We start from the raw sequence: 19043 nt of genomic DNA, 5'->3' as shown, positions 1-19043 counted from the left end.
AGAGGTAAAAGATGCGTGGTGTCAGGCTGGTGGTGGCTCACGCCTTTAATCTCAGCACTTGGGAGGCAGAGGCAGGAGGATCTCTGTGAGTTCAAGGCCAGGCGGGTCTACAAGAGCTAGTTTCAGGACAGGCTCCAAAGTTACAGAGAAACCCTGTCTTGAAAAACCTAAAGAGAGAGAGAGAGATACATGGCGTGAGGTATGTGAGGTGGGTCCCTGGCACAGCATTGTCTGTTGTAGTGTTGAATGTTCCACTCTCTTGAAGTATGGAAGCTATTCAGACCCTGTCCACTAGATTTTTATGGAAGTTCTGCTTCTGAAGATATGATTGAGTTATTTGTCAATGTGATTGTGCTCAACCTTTATCCTTCTCCCCTCTGAACAGATTTCAAGCTCTCGTCCTCTCATCAAACGTTTGCTTCCTCTGGCAGCAAAGCCCTCATCCTAATTAACATATAAAATATACCCTGTCTTGAAAAAACGAAATTGCGCTGGGGATGTAGGTCAGAGCGTTTATCTATCGTGCAAGAAGCCCTGGATTTAATTGTTGCGGGAATCTTTCCAGCATAAGCACTGAACACCAACGAGAGTAGAAGAGAGGGGACAACGCAGTGGACCAAAGCCAGAAGGGACAGCTCCCAAAAGCCTTTGATACCGGGTCCCGTTTGTATTCTTGTTTTATACTCTAGAACCACAAGGTGGGTTGGGCAAGCAAGCAAATAAGACTTTACAGAACCGTATGTGACAGTCAGCAGGTTGTTAGGGGCAAAGGGAAGTCACTTTTGGCAAACAGGCAGAGCAAGCAGTGAGTGCTTTACCTAAATCACTGATAAACCGATAAACTCGCATCTGATGATAATAACTGGCCTTTTCTACCCCACTCTGCTCCACAGTCCTCAGCACCGCGCCAATGTGGTGTGGCGGTGCGCGTATGTAACCCCAGCAGTCAGGAGGTGGAGGCAGGAGGATCCCAAGTTCATCGTTAGCTACACAGTGGGTTTGATGCCAGCCTGGGCTACACAGGACCCTTTCTAAAACAACAAAAAGTCCTTAGCACTCTCGACCCCAAGGCCTTAGTGGTTCTTTTGACAGAGACCAAGAAAAGGGCTAAAGATCTTGCTTCCTATGTACTTACAGTATAGGCACAGATGTGGTTGCTAAACACTTGCCTGTACAGCTAAGTCTCCATGGCACCCCCTTTGAGCCTCCCTTTCCCTGCTCCTTGTCACACTGGCACACATAATCTGAGCCCTGGGAGGCAGAAGAGAGTGGGACAGAATCTGGGCTCCATCCATCCCTGCCTGCATGTATGAGGCTAGGCACACACAGCCTCTCTGCACCGTGGTCTCCACCCAAAACACGGGGGACAGAACACTCGTCTAAGGCACTGCAAAGATCCTATGGCCAGCTATGATTCGATCACGGTACCTCACAAAGATGGTTGTGATGGCAAGTGTCAGCTGAGAGCCTTCACACCATGGCACGGGGTAGAGAGAAGCAGAGGGGACACCAGTCCAACCTTCATCTCCACTTTGGAGAGGATATGCACATCAGAGAGAAGGGGACTTGCCTGAGACCCTTTCTTCCCTCACTTATCATGGATACGGTGGGTAAACAAAGGCACTTTCTGCTTCAAAACGATTTCTTGTCTAGGGAGACTGCCTGTTTCTAGAAGCATCCAAGGAGCCTAATGAATCCAGAGGTCTGCCTAGAAACAAGTGACAAGAGCCCTGGCCAGCCAATAAGATCGTGCCGGACTTCTACCTGGTTAGGGAACTCCCCCTCATCCTGCCCAGGGAGGGCAGCTTTGAGTGAGTGGGGTATTTCCAGATTTGTGGCTTTCACTTCCACATCTACCACGTGGGCGGAGTGACCTGCTGTGGACGAATCAGGTTCCTCCCAGCACTAGCTTCAAGAGGTGATCCTGGGGCTCAAGGGTCCCAGACGAAGAGGAGGAGCGGCGGTGGCAGCAGCAGCAGCAGCAGCAGCAGCAGCGCCTGTCGAGAAGACTAGAGGCCAGAGCCATGGATGACCAGCGCGACCTCATCTCCAACCACGAGCAGCTGCCCATGCTGGGCCAGCGCCCTAGAGCCCCAGAAAGGTATGTGTGAGTACCAGCAGGGAGCCCTCAGTTCTGGAGGGCACAGAGTGTGGGTCTGGGAAGGGACATGGCATTGAATTGCGGGAAGGCTGCCATTTAAGCACTGACTTTTTGACATATAAACATATATGTAAGGCAGGGTCTCTCTCTATAGCCCTGCCTTTCTACATAATGAAACTCACTCTAGACCAGGCTGGCCTCGAACTCGCAGAGATCCACTTGCCTCTACCTCCCAAGTTCTGGGATTAAAAGAGTGCACCATCACACCTGGCTCTGAGTATTCTCGACCCCCTCCCCCCAGCTCCCACCTGCTAAGAGTATTGACTTCCCATATATGTAAACCGAGGGGCTCCTTGAGGATGTGTTAAGTGTTAAGAGAGCCCTGGGTTCACGCCTCAGAGTTTCACAGACCCTCTGCAGCTGGGCCATGACTCTAGGCTGAGACGTAAGACCATAGTGTTCCTCCCTCGGATGAGTTCTCACTTTTCCTCAATAGATCTGTCTGCTCAGATCTGTAGCCTCAGATTTTGGAAAAGTTCCGATGCCAGTGGAGATACCATTTCTGAGGGTAACAGAAGCAACTTAGTCTTTCCTTAATGGCCAGAAGGCTTGTAGGAGCCTAGATAATCAGTCTGGCTATATCCGCATCCATACCTGAAACAGGATTAGCCTTTCTTCGTGTGTGGACGCTGGCTGCCATCTCAGCGGCTGCCAAAGAGAAGGAGCACTTGTTACATGAGTGGCAGGGACTCAGCGCTGTAGAGGGGTCAGACCCACCTGCGAATCTCTTCACGGCTCTGCATCAAGAGGCTGCCCCAGGCATCCACATAGCCCAGGGTTCCTCTCCCAAACCCCAGATGACCTCAGCCTTGTGCCCTCCACCCTCCAAAAACCCAAACAGGATTAGAATTCACCCGCCCTCTTGTGCTCCTTCCCCCACCCCAAGCTCTCAAACCTGATTTGCTTGCTGTCTATGGGGGAATCAAAAGCAGAAGTGACAGTGACGTCAGCTGTTTCCAGGGCAGAAGGGATTTGAGAGAGCCTCTGAGAGACTGTAGGGGAATCGTGTTCTGGAAAGAAGGTAACCAGATATAGAGCAGGAGAGCAGTGGGGACTTCCAAGGCAACTTTCACTGCTGTCGTCGATGACCACAGAAAGGTCACAGCCTCTTTCTGGGTCTCAGCTTAAAGGTAACAGGTACAGCCCACCTACTGTACGCTCTTCAGCAGTCTCGGGTGCCGTTGACCGCCATCAGAATCATAACCAAGCTACAGACACTATCTTCATTCTTACAGATGCTGTAGCTAGGAGTTGGCCTTTTCTATTATTTCTCCCTGCCCTTGTCTTTTTCTTTTTTCTTTGAGACAGGGTTTCTCTGTAGCTCTGGAGTCTGTCCTGAAACTCACTCTGTAGTCCAGGCTAGCCTTTGAATTCATAACGATCCACCTGCCTCTGCCTCCTGAGTGCTGGGATGAATGGTGTGTGCTACCACCGCCCTGCTCTTTTTTCTTTTCTTTTTCTTATGTAGCTTTGGCTGGAACTCACGGTGTAGCCCAGGCTGGCCTTAAACTAATAGATATTTGCTTACCTCCCAAGTGTTAGGATTAAAGATGTGTGCCACCATGGCCAGCATTTCCCCCATTTTTACACAAAAGGAATCTGAATCCATCCTGGTAAGTAACTTACAGGTTGTCTCAGCTAGTGAGTGTTGGATAGAGCATTTGAACCATGACTCATCTGAGCTTGTTCTCCTATGTGGGTCCTTTAGAGGCCTCATTTGTGGAGAGGGGAGGTGGGAGCCCCCTGACCTCAGGCCACTCAGGGAGGGCTGTGTTCAGAGATGGTGGCTTAAGCTCTCAGGCCATTCCAGGCAGGGTTTGACTTGGGGCATTTTCCGTGAACACTTCTGCCTGGCAACATCTGTGTCATGATTCCTGATAATTCTGATTGGCTTCTGACTTTAGTCAGTTACTTTTTTTTTCTTAATTACATAAGAAGGAAGTACAAAGGAGGAAGTAAAACCAGAAGGTGCCTGAGTTGGCACTCAATCAAAACCAAGGGCCAGACGATCTAGAGACAAAGAGGCTGGGTGTGATTGCGCAAGCCTAAAATCTCAGCATTTGAGAAGTGGAGGCAGGAGGATCAGGAGTGTAAGGCCAGCCTCATCTACATGAGTCCATCTCATAAAAACAAAATAACAGTAAATTTAATAAAAGAGGAAGGAGGGCAGATGCTAGATTTGAAGTATTATTGATAGAGTAAATGTGTTGGGTGTTGGAGCCAAGTGTTTCATCTCTACATTATTTTTATTTATTTAGGTTTTGTTTTGTTTTGTTTTTGAGACAGGGTTTTTCTTTGTAGCCCTGACTGCCCTGGAAGTCAGTCTGTAGACCAAGCTGGCCTCGAACTCTGGGATCCTACTTCCTCTGCCTCCCAAGTGCTAGGAATAAAGGCGTGCATCACTACTGCCCCCTCCATCTCTGTGTTATTTAACAACCTCTCATCCCAAGCTTTCACCCATTTCACATATAGAAGGGTCAGCTTGCTCACTCACACCCCCCAGAGCTAGGCCAGTGGAAGAGCTGGGATGCCAGTTACGGCTACCTGCTCTTGTCTACTAGATCAGAGTACAGGGCTGAAGAGCAGCCCAGGGGTTCCGCGAGTCACCCAAGTCGATAATAAAGCAGAGGACCTTGAGCCCAGGCTGCATCTTCCTTCAGAAGGCCAGGAAGGAGAACGTACTCCCCTTCCTAGTCTGACCTCCCTTCCCCAACAAAGAGGTTTTGCCTTCTCCTTCCAAAACAACTCTTCCTTGGCTCAGCTGTTGGCTTAGAAAACACAGAGAGTCAGCCAAGCAGAGAGCTAATGAGAATTAGCGGTGTCTGTGACATCATAAGTTACTAGGCAGACAGGTCTTCTGGCGTTTCCTAAATCTCCCTTCCTGGTTGCTGGAGTAGGCAAGACTAAGACTGATCATGACAATTTCAAATGGAGTCTGTCTTAGTCTGAGTTACTATAATATATTATAATACATGTTTAATATATTATATATATATATATATAACTATAAATACTATATACAGATTGGGAGATATGTGTCCAGAGATTTATTTCCCACAGGTTAGGAGGCTGGGAAGTCCAAGATCAAGGTGCTGACACCTGATGATGACTTTCTTGCCGTGTTGTAAATGTTGGAGCCCAACTTCTTTTGTTAAGCCTTTTTTTTTTTCTTTGAGGCAGGGTTTCTCTGTAGTTTTGGAGCCTGATCTGGAACTCACTCTGTAGACCAGGTTGGCCTCAAACTCAGAGACATCCACCTGCCTCTGCCTCCCAAGTGCTGCGATTAAAGGCATGTGCCACTACTGCCTGGCAAAACCCTGTCATTTTAAAGGGGACAAGTTCAAACATCAGCAGAGTACTGATAGTTCTTTCCATCTAAGGGCTAAGTGGAGGAAGAATGGATGGGAACTTTCCAGGTCTGGAGTTATGATCCTTATGTTCCATACTGTAATACGGGCATGCACCCTCTCCACCCCCCACCTCCTCTCCACCCCCCTCCCCAGACAGTAGTCAAAGCATCAAACTGTAAGCAATCACTGAGGTCTGAGGGTCTGGCCACCCAAGAGCATGACACATTCATCCAGGCCTAGCCATCTATGTTGCTGTTGAATTCCCCCCAATTGGGTATCACTACAAAGTGCTTCTATGGCAATAGGAAGATCTGTCTCAAAGAGAACTGTGCTAGGGAGACAGCTCAGCTGAGAAAGTTCTTGCAACACAGGCACAAGGACCTGAGTTTGAATCTCGAACACTTGTTTGAAGAACAAGCGCTAGTCCTAGTGTTGGGGAGGCAGAGACAAGAGGATCCCTGGGTTTGTTGATGAGGCAGTCTAGTGGAATCTTTGCGCTCCAGGTTCAGTGAGAGACCCTGCCTCAAAACATAGGTGGAGCGCAATTGAGGAAAACATCCGAAGTGAACCTCTGGTCTCTACATATATGTACACATGAGCACCCATATGAATACGGATATGCAACACATACCCCCCACCTACCCCCCACCACACTGACACACACATCCTCCCCCACATATAACATACACACACCCCATATACTATATACACACACACCACTCACACACTACACACATCCCACACACACCACAACACACATACCCCAACCACATATAACACACACACCCCGTACACTATACATACACACCACAAACACACACATACCCTCCACCATATATAACACACACACACACACACACTCCACACATGATACATACACACCACATACACCCACCACATATAACACACACACACCCTGTACACTATACACACACACCACAAACACACATCACACACACCACACACACACACATACCCTCCACCATATAACACACACACACACACACACTCCACACACGATACATACACACCACATACACCCACCACACACACATACCCCTCACCACAAACACCACACACACATACTACACATACCACACCCACACCCACACCCACACCCACGGGTTGGGGAAGAACCACATTGTAGAATTGCTGGGGTGAGAACGACTCGTGTGACACTTGACAAAAGCTAGGAGACTGGTGGAGATTTGTCCAGAGATTCCTGGAGACTGGCACATAGGCACCTGGCCCTGTTCCAGCCGGATAATCTCCTCCTCCCTTGTAGTCTAGGTTCTACTTCTCTTTGCGGTCCACACCACATTGCCTTCCCCTTTCTCTTTAAGTCTGACGTCACTGCAGGGACTGGGGATAACACGAGGGGGGTGGGGATGGAAACTCTTCTTCCTCTTACACAGTAAAAGCACCTATCTTTTTCTGCTAACTAAAATACATAAACAAACAAACAAAACCAAATTGTTTTCCCCTGAGGGTAGCTCTGCTCCTCGGATATCCAGGGCAGAGGGAACCTGGGTAAAGAGGGAGGACAGGCCATTTTACCCCGTCACTGTACAAAGGGGACACAAAACCCAGAGTAGGCAAGGAACTTGGCTCATTTTTTTTTCCCAAAGAAGTTGGGCCCCAGGTGGATCTAATTTCTTCCCAGGAAGCACATTGGTGGTCAGCTGGGGTGGGGGGCAGGGGATGTCCTCACACACACCTCTCTGGCCAGGGGAGTGGGGAAGGCTTGACCGAAGTCCGAAAGGGCATGAGTGGGGCCATACGTCCCCACTCCCAGCCAGCCTCCAACTCTGGCTCCTACCTTTACTCCCTCTTCACAGCAGGTGCAGCCGCGGGGCCCTGTACACCGGCTTTTCTGTCCTGGTGGCTCTGCTCTTGGCTGGGCAGGCCACCACGGCTTACTTCCTGTACCAGCAGCAGGGCCGTCTAGACAAGCTGACCGTCACCTCCCAGAACCTGCAACTGGAGAGCCTTCGCATGAAGCTTCCTAAATGTGCGTGTCCCTCGCCTCACAAGCCCCACCATTTCTCCATCTAGCCCCTCCCCCGCCATTCCCGGGTTCCAGATCTCAACCCCTGGCCCCCTACTCCCTTGCACCTGGTCTCATGCTGTCTGTCCTTCCTGCCTCCTCACAGCTGCCAAACCAGTCAGCCAGATGCGGATGGCTACCCCCTTGCTGATGCGGCCACTGCCCATGGAAAACATGCTCCACGGGGTAAGGAAGGTGGCAGGAAGGAAATGGTAGCTGGTCTAGGCAGAGAGCAGGTGCCAAAGTGGAGGGGCAAAGAGTAACGGCTGGCCAGGAAGCAAGGTCCTAACTGCTGGGAAGGAGCAGGGGCCACCTCAGAGGGGCTTGCCAGGGTGATGGAAGTTACCCTGATGGGGAGAAGACAGGCCCACAACTCTTACCCGCCACAGCATCGTACAGTCCCCTCGCCTCCTCCAAGCCTCTGACAGCAGCGTTACTCATAAAACTATTGGTACCTTCCCCAGGGAAGAGCATGCCAATTGGTAGCATTATATGAACTAGACTATAATTAGGAAATATAGTATATACATAAACATATACTCAAGCAATAACAGTAAATAAAAAAGAGGCCATGAATTTGAAGGAGAGCAGGGAGGGGGCATATGGAGAGATTGGAGGGAGAAAAGGAAAGGGAGAAACGTGGTAATTAAATTATAATCTTAAAGCTTTTGCCAGCCTGACCAGTGGGGACATGGAGGCAGAAAGGGGGTGAATAGCTGGAGCTCCCATGTTAGGAGGTGACAGAGCTGAGCTGGTGAGCCCATGGACTTGACTCTTTCTAGACTCCAGCTGCTGTGTTCTCCCCTCGCTGCCCTTCCCACTTCTCAGCCAGTGCTGCTAACCCTGTTCCTCTTCCTACAGCCTGTGCAGAATGTTACTAAGTACGGCAACATGACCCAGGACCACGTGATGCACCTGCTCCTGGTGAGTGTCAGAGCCGGTGGACGGTCCCGTTCCACGTGGGACCCCGACCCCCGCTCACATGCTAGGCTCACTATAAACTCAGCGCTGCTCACCCCAAGGAATAGAAGGTGGTCATTAAATATTTCATCCAGTCCAACCCAATTCCCATCTTCAGATAAGTGTCTGTGTAGCCCTGGAACTGGCTGTGCTACGTAGACCACGTTGGCCTTGCACTCGAAGAGACATGCCTGCTTCTGCCCGCTGAGTTTTGGGTTTAAAGGCGTGTTTCATTACACCAGGCTCTAGGTTTGTCACTTTTGGAGTGGAAAAATTAAGGCCCAAATCTTGCATGTGACTTGTCAATGATATTCCGTTCTCCTTCCGAAATTAATATCTCACATGCCTGCTCTGGCCCGGGTACTACACAGTTTCGGTCTGCAGCAGGGGAGCAACTTTAACAGACCAGTGATCAGGTGATGAGGGACAAGCGCTGGCTATGAGGACAGTCAGAGGACCCAGTCTAGCTAGGGGTGGTCAGGTCTTCTGGAGATGAGACCTTCAAAACAGGCAGGCATCTGCAGGGAGAAAATCAGTGGTGCTGCTAAGGCTGGTCTGGACGCTGACAGGAGCTACACAGCCGGGTGGCCCGTACCCCTGCTCTCCGTCACCAAAGCCAAGGTCCAGGCTTGCTGTGGCGAACATCCTTCCTCAGCACATAGTGTGCCCATTTCTCCTTGCCGATCATGGAGTTCTTTGTAACGTTCCTCTTGCTCTACCAATCTGCAGAGGTCTGGACCCCTGATGTACCCACAGCTGAAGGGGACCTTTCCGGAAAACCTGAAGCATCTTAAGAACTCCATGGATGGTCTGGACTGGAAGGTGAGCAGCTTCTGTCCACCTCTTTCCACGGCAGCCTCAGGACTAGAGTGGCAAGGGGTGGGCAGGCTAGGGGAGCTGTTCTCTGGGCTACAGGGGGCTTTCGAAATCCACAAAACCCCTGTGGGTCTTCAAGAGGCACCCAGGCTGCAGCTGGACTCCAGATGTTGGGCCTGTCTGATCCTCCAAGTTTGTCATCAGGGTAGAGTCCGGTAGGGGGCGGTGTTGACTCCTGACCCTGATGGCCTGCCTCTGTTCCCATTAGGTCTTTGAGAGCTGGATGAAACAGTGGCTCTTGTTTGAAATGAGCAAGAACTCCCTGGAGGAGAAGCCCACCGAGGCTCCGCCTAAAGGTACCAGATGGGAGCCTCAGGGTGCCAGGGCCCCCTGGAGCTGCTGAAGTTAGGGCCTCCAGCACTCTTAAAGAAAACTTGCTGCAGCATCCCATCCTCTCAGCTCACTGTGTCTTCTTGTTCATTCCTGACATGTCCGTTGGCCTGTTCTATCACACACACATGCTGAGTATAGAGGCCTCTTGTCTCTCCTCTTGTCTTGGAGCAAAACCAACTCGAAACATACCAGGCATGGGTCCTCGGAAGGACACCTCCCCAGCAGCACACCTCAGCACTTGAGGAGCAGAGGGTCATAGAGTCAGCGAATGCCCAGGACCCTAGGCACAGCTCACCTCACCAGCCATGCCGGCACACAGGAGGCTGGAGACCTAAAACATGGGGAATGATTTTTTTACCCTGGCGCTGTCTCTTAACTTGCTGTGCAGAGCCGGAGAGCCGGACAAGCCTGTCCTGTTGGGCTTCTCTGTCCCACAGATGGAAGGCCAATGGCCCATTCTTCTCTAGACCTGCTTCTCTGATACAGAAGAGAGCTCGCCTGTGATCTCAACCAACTTCTAGCTAATTTTTTAAATCACCTCTCCAGCATCCCCAACAAATGACAACCTCCATTTCTACTTGGGTCATCCAGGTAACAGGAAGGTCAGGTTCCCAAAGGTGCTCATCTGCAGAAACCAGAATCGCAGGAATAATCACCAACTGTAATAAGTCTGAGTGCTGGAAGTAATCATTTTGAGGCAAATGATCCAGCCATGCTTTTCCTTTTTGGAAACCTTCCTGGTTTCAGCCTCCAGCCTCAGTTTCCCCATCTGTGCCATGGGAGGAATGAGAAAGCAACTTGGACAGGCATTAGGCCCATGGCAGTGGTGTGTGGGCCTCTGCTCTGCTGAGATCCTGGCCCAGAGCCCACTCACTCACTGTCTTCATCATGCCTGTAGCTTCAGGGCTGACCAAGTGCCAGGAAGAGGTCAGCCACATCCCTGATGTCCATCCGGGTGCGTTCCGTCCCAAGTGCGATGAGAACGGCAACTATATGCCGCTCCAGTGCTACGGGAGCACTGGCTACTGCTGGTGTGTGTTCCCCAACGGCACTGAGGTCCCTCACACCAAGAGCCGCGGGCGCCATAACTGCAGTGGTAAGCAGGGGCTGCTATGTCAGTAATCTAAAGCACCAGGAAGCATTAGGAAGGCTGAGGGTCCCGAGGTCCCTCTTAGTAAACATGGGGTCAGGACATGGGTTGGCTGTGCCGAGGACAGCCACTGTTAATCATGCATCTGGCCCTTCATCCACCTGGGCACTCCTGTGTGTCCCTTGCTCTCCTCTCACGTTCTCCACACACACGCTGTCCTACAACCCCGCCCCCCATCTCACCGTACCCCCTAACCACACTACATACTGTGGTGCCTCCTTTCCCGGGCTCAGGGCCATACCTGATTGGGAAATATGCCTTTGGGCACAATGGCAACCAAGTGTGTGGTGGGGTAAGGATAGCATGATGATTCTTTTGCAGAGCCACTGGACCTGGAAGACCCATCTTCTGGCCTGGGTGTGACCAAGCAGGATGTGGGCCTAGGTAAGGAGACCCGTGGAGGGTATAATACTGGGCCAGCTTTTACAGAATGGGCTGGTGGTTGGAAACAGAGTATCAGACCAGCAAGGGGGGAATGGGGTCCCTTGACTGCTCTGCAGTTCCAAGATGCTGGGAAGAGGCAGGTCCAGCAGGAGAGCTAACCATATTAACATCTGCTTCCCTTCCCAGCCATGTGAAGACAGGCTGGCTCTGCACGGCGGCAGCTTTCCTGCTCTCCTGTGGTGCCCCAGCCTTCCTGCCTTCCCTGACGGTCACATCCCACTTCTTGTCTCCCTGCACCTTGGGGCTTAAGGCTGGTTCTGCGTCATCATCCCTGGACACGATAAATAAAATCAGAACAGAATGAGGATGCTGGAGGGAGGGCCCTGCTGCCCAGCCCTGTCTAAAGGGACACAAAGCTCAGAGTGGGCAATGCTAGGTGGACCCCATTTCTGACCCATTAGCAGTCTCCAGTGTGGGGCTTTGAGATGTAGGCCCACAGACAGGGATAAGGGGTACTCAACCCTTAACCCACACTGAACACCTCTGCTGTCTTCTCAAGGAAGAACCCAGGCCCTCCTCCCAGCAACCCTTCCTCACTTCCTGCCAAACCCCCCCGGGTCCCTTGCTCAGCCAAGCTTATCAGCAGCCTGTAGGATCATGGCTCATGTGACAATAAAAGGTAGTAAGTAGAACATTCTTGCTCCTGGCTCTTCTGTTGGGATCCAATTAGTTTACCCTAAGAAAGTCAATGACAACCTTAACCCTAATCACCTAGGTCCCCAGGGCCTGAGGAGTCCAGGGTGATGGGCCACAGACACTCAGTACCTGTTTAACATTCAAAACAGATTCTTGCCCAGTTTAAAAAGCACAGCTCATCGTGTCCCAGCTTCCATTCCTCATGTCCCCAATTCCATTTCTGTACTAAGAACAGCGTAAGTGTGATGACAGATGGACACAGGGGCCTGGGTGTCAGGAATGGATGCACACGGGGCTGCCACCAGCTGGGTGTCTGCACAGGACCCATGGCTATTCAGCTCCAGTCCAGTCACCGGAAAAGGGAGCAGACCCCTCACCACCCAGGAGTCCAGCACGAACAGTAGTGACAGCGTTCCGTTTTTTAAGTTTAAATACTTCTGTGAGCGCTCAGCACAGCCGTTGAGAGCCTTCTCTGCAGTCTGATCTGGGCCAACAGTGGGAACGAAGGGAACAGCTGTCCATGTCGAGTGGTGCGTCCCCAAGGCTCTGCACACAGGGTGCCAAGGGCCTCCGGCCTTTGAGGTGAATGCTCCGACTTCTGGCGCTCCAGACTCTGATTATGCAGAGGCAGCCAGACTGATTGCCACTCTCCTCCCTCAGTCTACCCCAGTTACTGTCCCAACATGTCGCCGTCAGCTTTGTTCCCTTCTTGCCTTCACCAGCACAGAACTGTTCCCTGGACAGAGGACAACTCGCGGCCTGGCTTACTGGTTCTTCTACCCTTCCCATGCCAGCCACCGTTTCCCTTCCTTCCACACCATCCTAACCCCCAAACTTCCAAAGGCCCCTGAGCCATCAACTCTGGCATCTGACCCACCTTCAGCTCTCCCCAGGCTCAGTGGCCATCTCCTCCAGGGAGCTCTCCCTACATCAGCACCTGGGGAGCTTCACTGAGCAAACTGTCAGACTCACAGTAACATAGGCCTTGGCACACGGGCAGGAAGGAGCTCTGAGTGACCTGTGCTCCTCCAGGGTCAACAGTCTTTCCTAGTCAGTAACAGTTCGGGGACAAACGCATGGGGAAACTCAAATCTTTACATTTAAAATCTTTTATTTTGAGTTCTTAAAAAAAAAACAAAAACCAAACAAACCCCAAACAGCTGGAAAATTGATAGGACAAGTCCTTGGGATAGGTCTGGAATCCAGGGAACAGGATGAACTCAAGCAGGACCGCGTGGGTCTGCAGCGCAGAGATGGAGGTCCTGAGGCCTTCGGGCATGTTGGATTTGAAGGGAGGGAGGCAGTCACTTAAAAAAATATATATACTGTACACATCTTATGCAGCACTCGGAGGGGGTGGGCGTGTTTCATCCCACTTCCTCCTGGGACTGCCGCCCCCTTGCAGGTTCCCCCTTGCAGGTTCCCCCTTGAAGGTCCACCGGTTTGGCCGGCAGTACACGCTGGAGCTGGCCATCATCTTCTGTTGGGGGAGGCAAGTTAACAAGTCCAGTCCCAGATTACACTGGCCAGAGCTCGGAGGTCAGGGAACAGTCACACTGACAAAACTCTAGGAGAAGAAAACAAGCCAGGACAGGAGGAAAAAGTCAAGGGAGAGGCAGCAGCTTTGCTCAGGGCGTTCTTTACATGCTGCTGCTGCACCCGCTACCAGTGACCCTCAGTCCCACTGACCCCGGGGAACGGAGTTGCTGTCTCTCTAGCTCCCTCCATTTGGGCCCACCCAGCTATCCAGAAAGGCAAGAAAGAGTCAGGTACCTGTTCTATGTGCTGGCCCTCACACGGCAGGCTCGGCTGTCTTCTTCTGTGAGGAAAGAAGGGCAACAAGGTCTCAGTGCTGTGGGTCCTCACCTCATGGACTGTCTTAAGAGCCACACTCCTGTAGCTCCCACTGCGAGGCTTTCCTGTGCTACCAGCCCTGGGCCAAACAGCCTTTGCCTCATGAAGCGGATGGCTGTTTCTTCAGTGAGCACCCCTCCTGGCCAGGCCATGTAGGCTAGGCACATGCTCAAATCCCCTCTTCTCCCCTGGAGAAGCTGGACAGAGCCTACCCAGTTTTCTACCCATGGTGGTCTCGCCTATCACCCCTCCCCTGCTCTTCCTCACAAGGTCCATTAAAACTTGAGCCTGGAAGGTGGCATGGCCAGGTGTTGGGTGCTGGAATGGGAAACATTTGAATTTCCGGCCCAGGAGCTCCCAGGAACTCCCTCACCTTTTTCTTTTTCTTCTGTATTGACTCAGGGTCTTTGGCTGAGGTCTTTTTGCCTTTCTTCTTTTCCTTTTTTTCCTTGTCTTTTTTTTCTGAGGGAAGAAAGACAACTTCCTGAGCAATAGATATTGACACTGAATGGGTCGATGTCAGGAGGCCAGACAACTCCCAGCTCTTACACCATGGGGAAACAGGCCCTGGTGGGGCCAGGGCTCCATTCTTCCTGCCTGTGACCACATAATCTAGGGCTTCAATACTAGTTATGCAAGTTCTTTATTACTGAGTTATAGAGCCAGTCTTGAATTAATTCACTTTAAGAGCCCCTCCCCCCTCATTTATTTTAAAATAAAAAGACAGGAGCCCTATAGGTTCTGGACATCAAGGGGTAGCAGACCCTCACACAGGGCTGGGTATCTCTTCTCCCCCTCCTGTCACGGATGGGCAGGCAGTGCTCAGGAGGATTTCCATGCTGGGTGTGGTGGTGCCCAGGAGGCAGAGGCAGGTAGATCTCTGTGAGTTCGAGGTCAGCCTGCAAAAGTGGCCTTTCCTTCTCAGGGCCTGTTTTCCACTTAGAAAATGAAAACAAAATACTCTCACTGCCCAGGGTTGGCAAGACGACTGGAAAGGCCCACTGGGTGCAGGCTCCAGCATGGAGGGCAATAAATGGCAGCCTTCCCTGAGGAACTGCATTCTAGTGGAAAGACAGCTCCGGATGAGGACAGAGGCACGTTCCGTACCTCGGGAACCGGCAGTGGACGTCTTGTGTAACTAGGTTGGAGAGGAGTGCTCCCTGTTCTCCATCCTTGTGAAGTGCAGTTAAGCCTGTGCTTTCTAAAAGCCCGAGGCGAACGTGGGTGTAAATGCCGGGCCCTGTAAGGGGCCTCCTGAGTGGGGAGGGCTGTAGCACCGGCCCAAGTGCTCTGCAAACTACTTTTGGCTCTGCAACCAGACGCCTGTCGCTCTGGAAAATCCACTTCCCAGGTTCTTACTCTGTGGAGAGTGAGGCCTGCTACCCCGCCCTGCTCCCGCAGTGTATGCCCAGGAAGGCAGTCACTTACTCTTACTGGATTTCTTCTTGTCCTTCTTGCTCTTTGAGTCACTCTGCTCTCGGCTCTCAACCTTTAACCCCAGCTCACTTTTGGGCTTCTCCTTAGCCCCTCGGGAGCCCTTCCCCTTGCCATCAGCATTCACTTTGTCTAGGTTGGATTTTGCCTTGGAAGTCTTTTCTGGGGTGATGGCACCGGCTCCATCCTTCAGATCCTTCTTCTTGCTCTTTGGGGCCCCAGCTGCTAACTGGTCCTCCGAAAGCTTCCGCTTCCGGCCCTTCTTCTTATTCTCCTTGACGATCTCTGTGGCCTTCTGCCTTTCCTGCTCCAGCAGTTCTGTCAGGACCTTCACCACAGAGGCCTGCACCTGCGCCTCGCTCAGGGGCCAGGGCTGCTCCCGGAGGCACTGGGTGATGCTGTCCTGTAGAGCCTGTGTGGGTGTTGCTGGGGTCCAGGAGCTTTTCTTGGCCTTTTTGGACTTCTGAGGTGTGGAGCCTGAGGAGGGCTCTTTCCTACCTGTGGATCACAGGTCTCGGAGGTCACAGGTCTGGAAAGCTGAGGGACAGATCTTATACAATATATGAGAACTGAGGGGATGCACCTCCTTACAACTAGACAGATGGGAAACTGAGGCCCAGGGGTCATACTGCCCCATCTACCTCCAATGCTTACACTTTAAACAGGGATCTCACCTCTAACTTCCAGCCCTGCTCTATGTCTTCACACCAAAAACTCCACTCAGTTATAGTTGGGGATGGGCAGTGTCCCCGGAATGTTAGTGAGATGGAGGGGACAACAGGTGGACGTGAGTCACTCAGGTTCTAGGTCTGCCTTTACCAGTTTACTGTAAGGCTTTGGCCAGGTCACAGTCCTGCAAGGCCTGTGTCCCACTGTGGAATAAGCTAGAAAAGCAATGGTATCTTCTGCCGTGACCTGTGGATTTATAACATGGGAGAAGGTCCTATGGGCTGCTGTTCAGCTCCTATCTGTGGACATACAATGGGTCCCTGGCCCATCAAGGCTGGGGCAAGAGGCAGATCGGGGAACTCTGGGTATGCTGTGTATGCATGTGGCGGCTGACTAAGCAGGTTTACTGCCTGCCAGAGTGACTTCTGGTGCAGCCTTTGTTTAGAATTTTCCACGCCTCTGCTTGCCTTTGATAATTGTGTGCTGACTACATGTGTAAAAAAAACCTTCCACAGCCCCCTCGAAAATGTCTCCCTGTCGCACCCGCCTCTCACATAGACAAGAACACTGGGGAAGAAAGTGAGCAACAACTCCGCCTCTGACCCAGCGCAGGAAAGCTCAAGTCACAGCCCAGAGTTCTCAGTCCCATCACCACTTCTAGCCTCCCAGGTCACTTGGGCAGGTCTCCACCATTCTGTGTACATTCTGAGTACAGAATTCTGACACTGTGGGTTCAGGGGCTGGACCCTAGTAATGTTTGCCTCAAGGAAAAGCTGCCCAGGAACTCGCTCTGTAGACCAGGCTGGACTCAAACTCACAGAGATATGCCTGCCTCGGCCTCCTGAGAGCTGGGATTCTTTAATCCATGTGCCACCACCCCCTGGTGACAATTTTCTATATGATATACTTTTGCCAGTACACGGTGGCATTACTCTTGCCTTGCATGGTTAAGACATAGGCTCCCAGGAGCTTTTGCTACAGAGTAAGTCAGAGCAGCCCCAGAGACCAATCCATCACCTAGGTGTCCTCTATATACTGAATCGTCCAAACAGGACTGCTGGCCAAGTCCGAGTCATTCTGAGTCCCTATACCCAATACCCTGGCCCACTAACTAAGAAAAGTCAGTAGGGACAGCTAGGGGGCCGAGGCCTCCTCCACAAGCCAAAGAAGCTTCACTAGCTCCAAAGGGGTGGATATACCCTCTCCCAGGGTGACGAGAGCCAGAAACCTAGGCCTGGCCTCCAGCTGTGTTTGAGGGTACTCCAGTCCCCACAGAGGTAGGCTTACATTTGAGAGACATAGGCAAACACTGGTGAAACTGTTGCTGCTGATGGCAAGCAGGGACCAGCAGCCTTGCCCCTCCACGTCCTGCTGTCCCCCGACTCACCGGTTTTGGGGAACGTGGAGTCTGCTGCATTCTGGGATTTTGCTTTCTGCTTGCCATCTGGATTATCTTTGGTGACCGGAGCAGAGGAAACCAAGGGGTTGGAGTCTGACCTAAGAGTGGCTTTTGAAGTCTGGGAATCGGCCACAGTCACCCCAGGAGTCACATAACCTGAGAGGAGAGACTGACGAAGCCCAGTGTGAAAGACGCAGTGAGTCCCTACCCTTATCCCCAGAGGCAAGGCCTGCTCTGAGGAAATCAGTTCAGTGACCCAAGATCAGGCCAAGACAGTCAGGCATCTCTGTGGCACCAGCCACAGAGCCCAAAGACCCTTGGGCATACCTTCTAAATCCATGTAGTTGGAATCAAAGTGGAATCATATTCAAAGGGGGAATTTCTTATTGCCAATGGACCATTACCGTAATGGAAAAGCATTAGCATTTTGGACCGGGAAGATGGCTCCGAGGGTAAAGGCGCTTGCCGTGAGCCCAACAGCCTGGGTTCCACCCAGTAGCCCACATAAAAGTGGAAGAAGACAACAATGGACTCCACAAAGTTGTTCTGACCCCCACAAAGGAGAAAATCATCACTGTCTGTCCTTACACAGATGAGCCTTAAGACAGACCTAAGGGGTAGTTTTATCTGGGCGTGTCTTAGACTTCATCTGCATCTCTTCCCTAGACCCCAGGGCAGGAGCTGAGGCTCCATTCTGCTAAGGGCATCCCGGAGGCAGGACCTTGCCCAGGGCCCTGACAATAGGATTTTAGACACTCGACCCAAGGAGTAGCTGAAGTCTAAAGCTGCAGCTACAAGTTCTAGCTCTACCCTGGCAGTTACCTGTGAGGGGGCCACCAACTCATCTTCGCTGGATTCAGCTGGGGTCTCCTCCACCACAGTCTCCTTCTGGGAAAGGCCCGGATCTAGCGCAGAGCAAAGGTCTGTTGGTGTGGGTCCCTAGTGGCCCTGTTAATCAGGCTAGGCAGAGCTCCTCAGGAAGGCTGCAAAGCCTGGGTCTTCCTATTCTTCATCCTCCCGCACAAGCCTCATTTCCCACCCATTGATGCTATCCAAAGCGCTCTGCCTGACGCATCTGAATGCCACAGTCTTCCTTTCTGGTTCCCGAGGCTCCCATTTCTCTGCTTTCCACTGTTAAGGAAAGCAGAGTCCCGAGGCTTTCAATAAAGGGAGTCTGATACCAAGAAGCTACCGAAGGTCAAACAGCAGTCAGGTCTTTAGTTGTGGACAAATAGGCCCAGGCTGGGCTATGTCTCATCCCCTGCCCTCTCTCCTAGAATCCTCACCCAGTCTGGGGGCTGACTTGGCCATCTGGGGTCTCTTGGCATCCTCCTCGCTCCCTGAAGAGATGTCACTGCTGTCACTTGAACTTGTGGAGGGTCTGGGATAGCCTGAGGGAGGCTGCTGCTTCTCAGGAAGTTTGGGTTTTCTGAGCTTATTGGCTGCTTTGGACTGGACAGGTTTGCTCTGGGGAGTCATAGGGAGTGTTTCCAAGGCACTGCTGATCTGTTCGGTACAGAAAGATCACAATGGAAGTCACAGCAAGAGGGACATAACACGGCCAGGCCCCATGACTTTCCCCACAGCTCTCTGGTGGGCACTGTAGTTTCTTATCATGTGCCAGGACATTAAGGCCTGGAGACATAGAGTAAGGGCTGGTGGTAGGACACACAGTCATGCTGGGCTCTCACTGACATACAGCAGAGAGAACCCAGTTATGGGTGGAAGGA

General features: G+C 51.7%; 2 protein-coding genes across 14 annotated transcripts in view; one reads left to right on the top strand and one right to left on the bottom strand.

Moving 5' to 3' along the window:
- Window positions 1–1836: 1836 nt before the first annotated feature.
- Cd74 (CD74 molecule) lies at window positions 1837–11953 on the top strand. Of its 4 annotated transcripts, none has more exons than XM_075968564.1 (9): window positions 1915–2101; window positions 7350–7522; window positions 7665–7744; window positions 8420–8482; window positions 9248–9340; window positions 9603–9690; window positions 10626–10823; window positions 11199–11261; window positions 11448–11953. In XM_075968564.1, exons 1-9 carry the CDS (start codon window positions 2025–2027, stop codon window positions 11453–11455), a joined length of 843 nt encoding a protein of 280 aa, XP_075824679.1. In that variant the 5' UTR covers window positions 1915–2024; the 3' UTR covers window positions 11456–11953. The 4 variants fall into 4 exon arrangements, with proteins under 4 accessions (XP_075824682.1, XP_075824679.1, XP_075824680.1 ...); XM_075968565.1 differs by having other exon boundaries at window positions 7353–7522; window positions 11448–11541; XM_075968567.1 differs by lacking the exon at window positions 10626–10823 and having other exon boundaries at window positions 1837–2101.
- A 1097-nt stretch (window positions 11954–13050) lies between these two features.
- Tcof1 (treacle ribosome biogenesis factor 1) overlaps window positions 13051–19043 on the bottom strand; it is a 31524-nt gene continuing 25531 nt past the window's right edge. For 7 of the 10 annotated variants that reach the window (XM_075968557.1, XM_075968556.1, XM_075968558.1 and 4 more), the window contains 7 exons: window positions 18600–18819; window positions 18136–18218; window positions 17302–17482; window positions 15240–15743; window positions 14185–14273; window positions 13731–13776; window positions 13398–13524 (listed from right to left, as the gene is read on the bottom strand). In XM_075968557.1, the coding sequence (XP_075824672.1) occupies window positions 13750–13776; window positions 14185–14273; window positions 15240–15743; window positions 17302–17482; window positions 18136–18218; window positions 18600–18819 (1104 nt within the window). In that variant the 3' untranslated portion in view covers window positions 13398–13524; window positions 13731–13749. Of the gene's footprint in view, window positions 13525–13730; window positions 13777–14184; window positions 14274–15227; window positions 15783–17301; window positions 17483–18135; window positions 18219–18599; window positions 18820–19043 lie in introns of those variants that run through there. The other 3 variants (XM_075968552.1, XM_075968559.1, XM_075968562.1) reach the window with 3 other exon arrangements.

The sequence above is a fragment of the Microtus pennsylvanicus genome, chromosome 4, assembly GCF_037038515.1.
Source record: "Microtus pennsylvanicus isolate mMicPen1 chromosome 4, mMicPen1.hap1, whole genome shotgun sequence".
Taxonomy (NCBI): Eukaryota; Metazoa; Chordata; class Mammalia; order Rodentia; family Cricetidae; genus Microtus; species Microtus pennsylvanicus.
The sequence above is the reverse complement of the archived record's forward strand: the minus strand, read 5'-3'. Positions and strand labels throughout refer to the sequence as shown.

Coding starts and splice junctions, on each gene's coding strand:
- Cd74 (XM_075968564.1), top strand. CDS start 2,025: ATGGATGACCAGCGCGACCTCATCTCCAACCACGAGCAGCTGCCCATG. Junction 7,523..7,664: donor TCGCATGAAGCTTCCTAAAT/GTGCGTGTCCCT, acceptor GCCTCCTCACAG/CTGCCAAACCAGTCAGCCAG. Junction 7,745..8,419: donor TGGAAAACATGCTCCACGGG/GTAAGGAAGGTG, acceptor CTCTTCCTACAG/CCTGTGCAGAATGTTACTAA.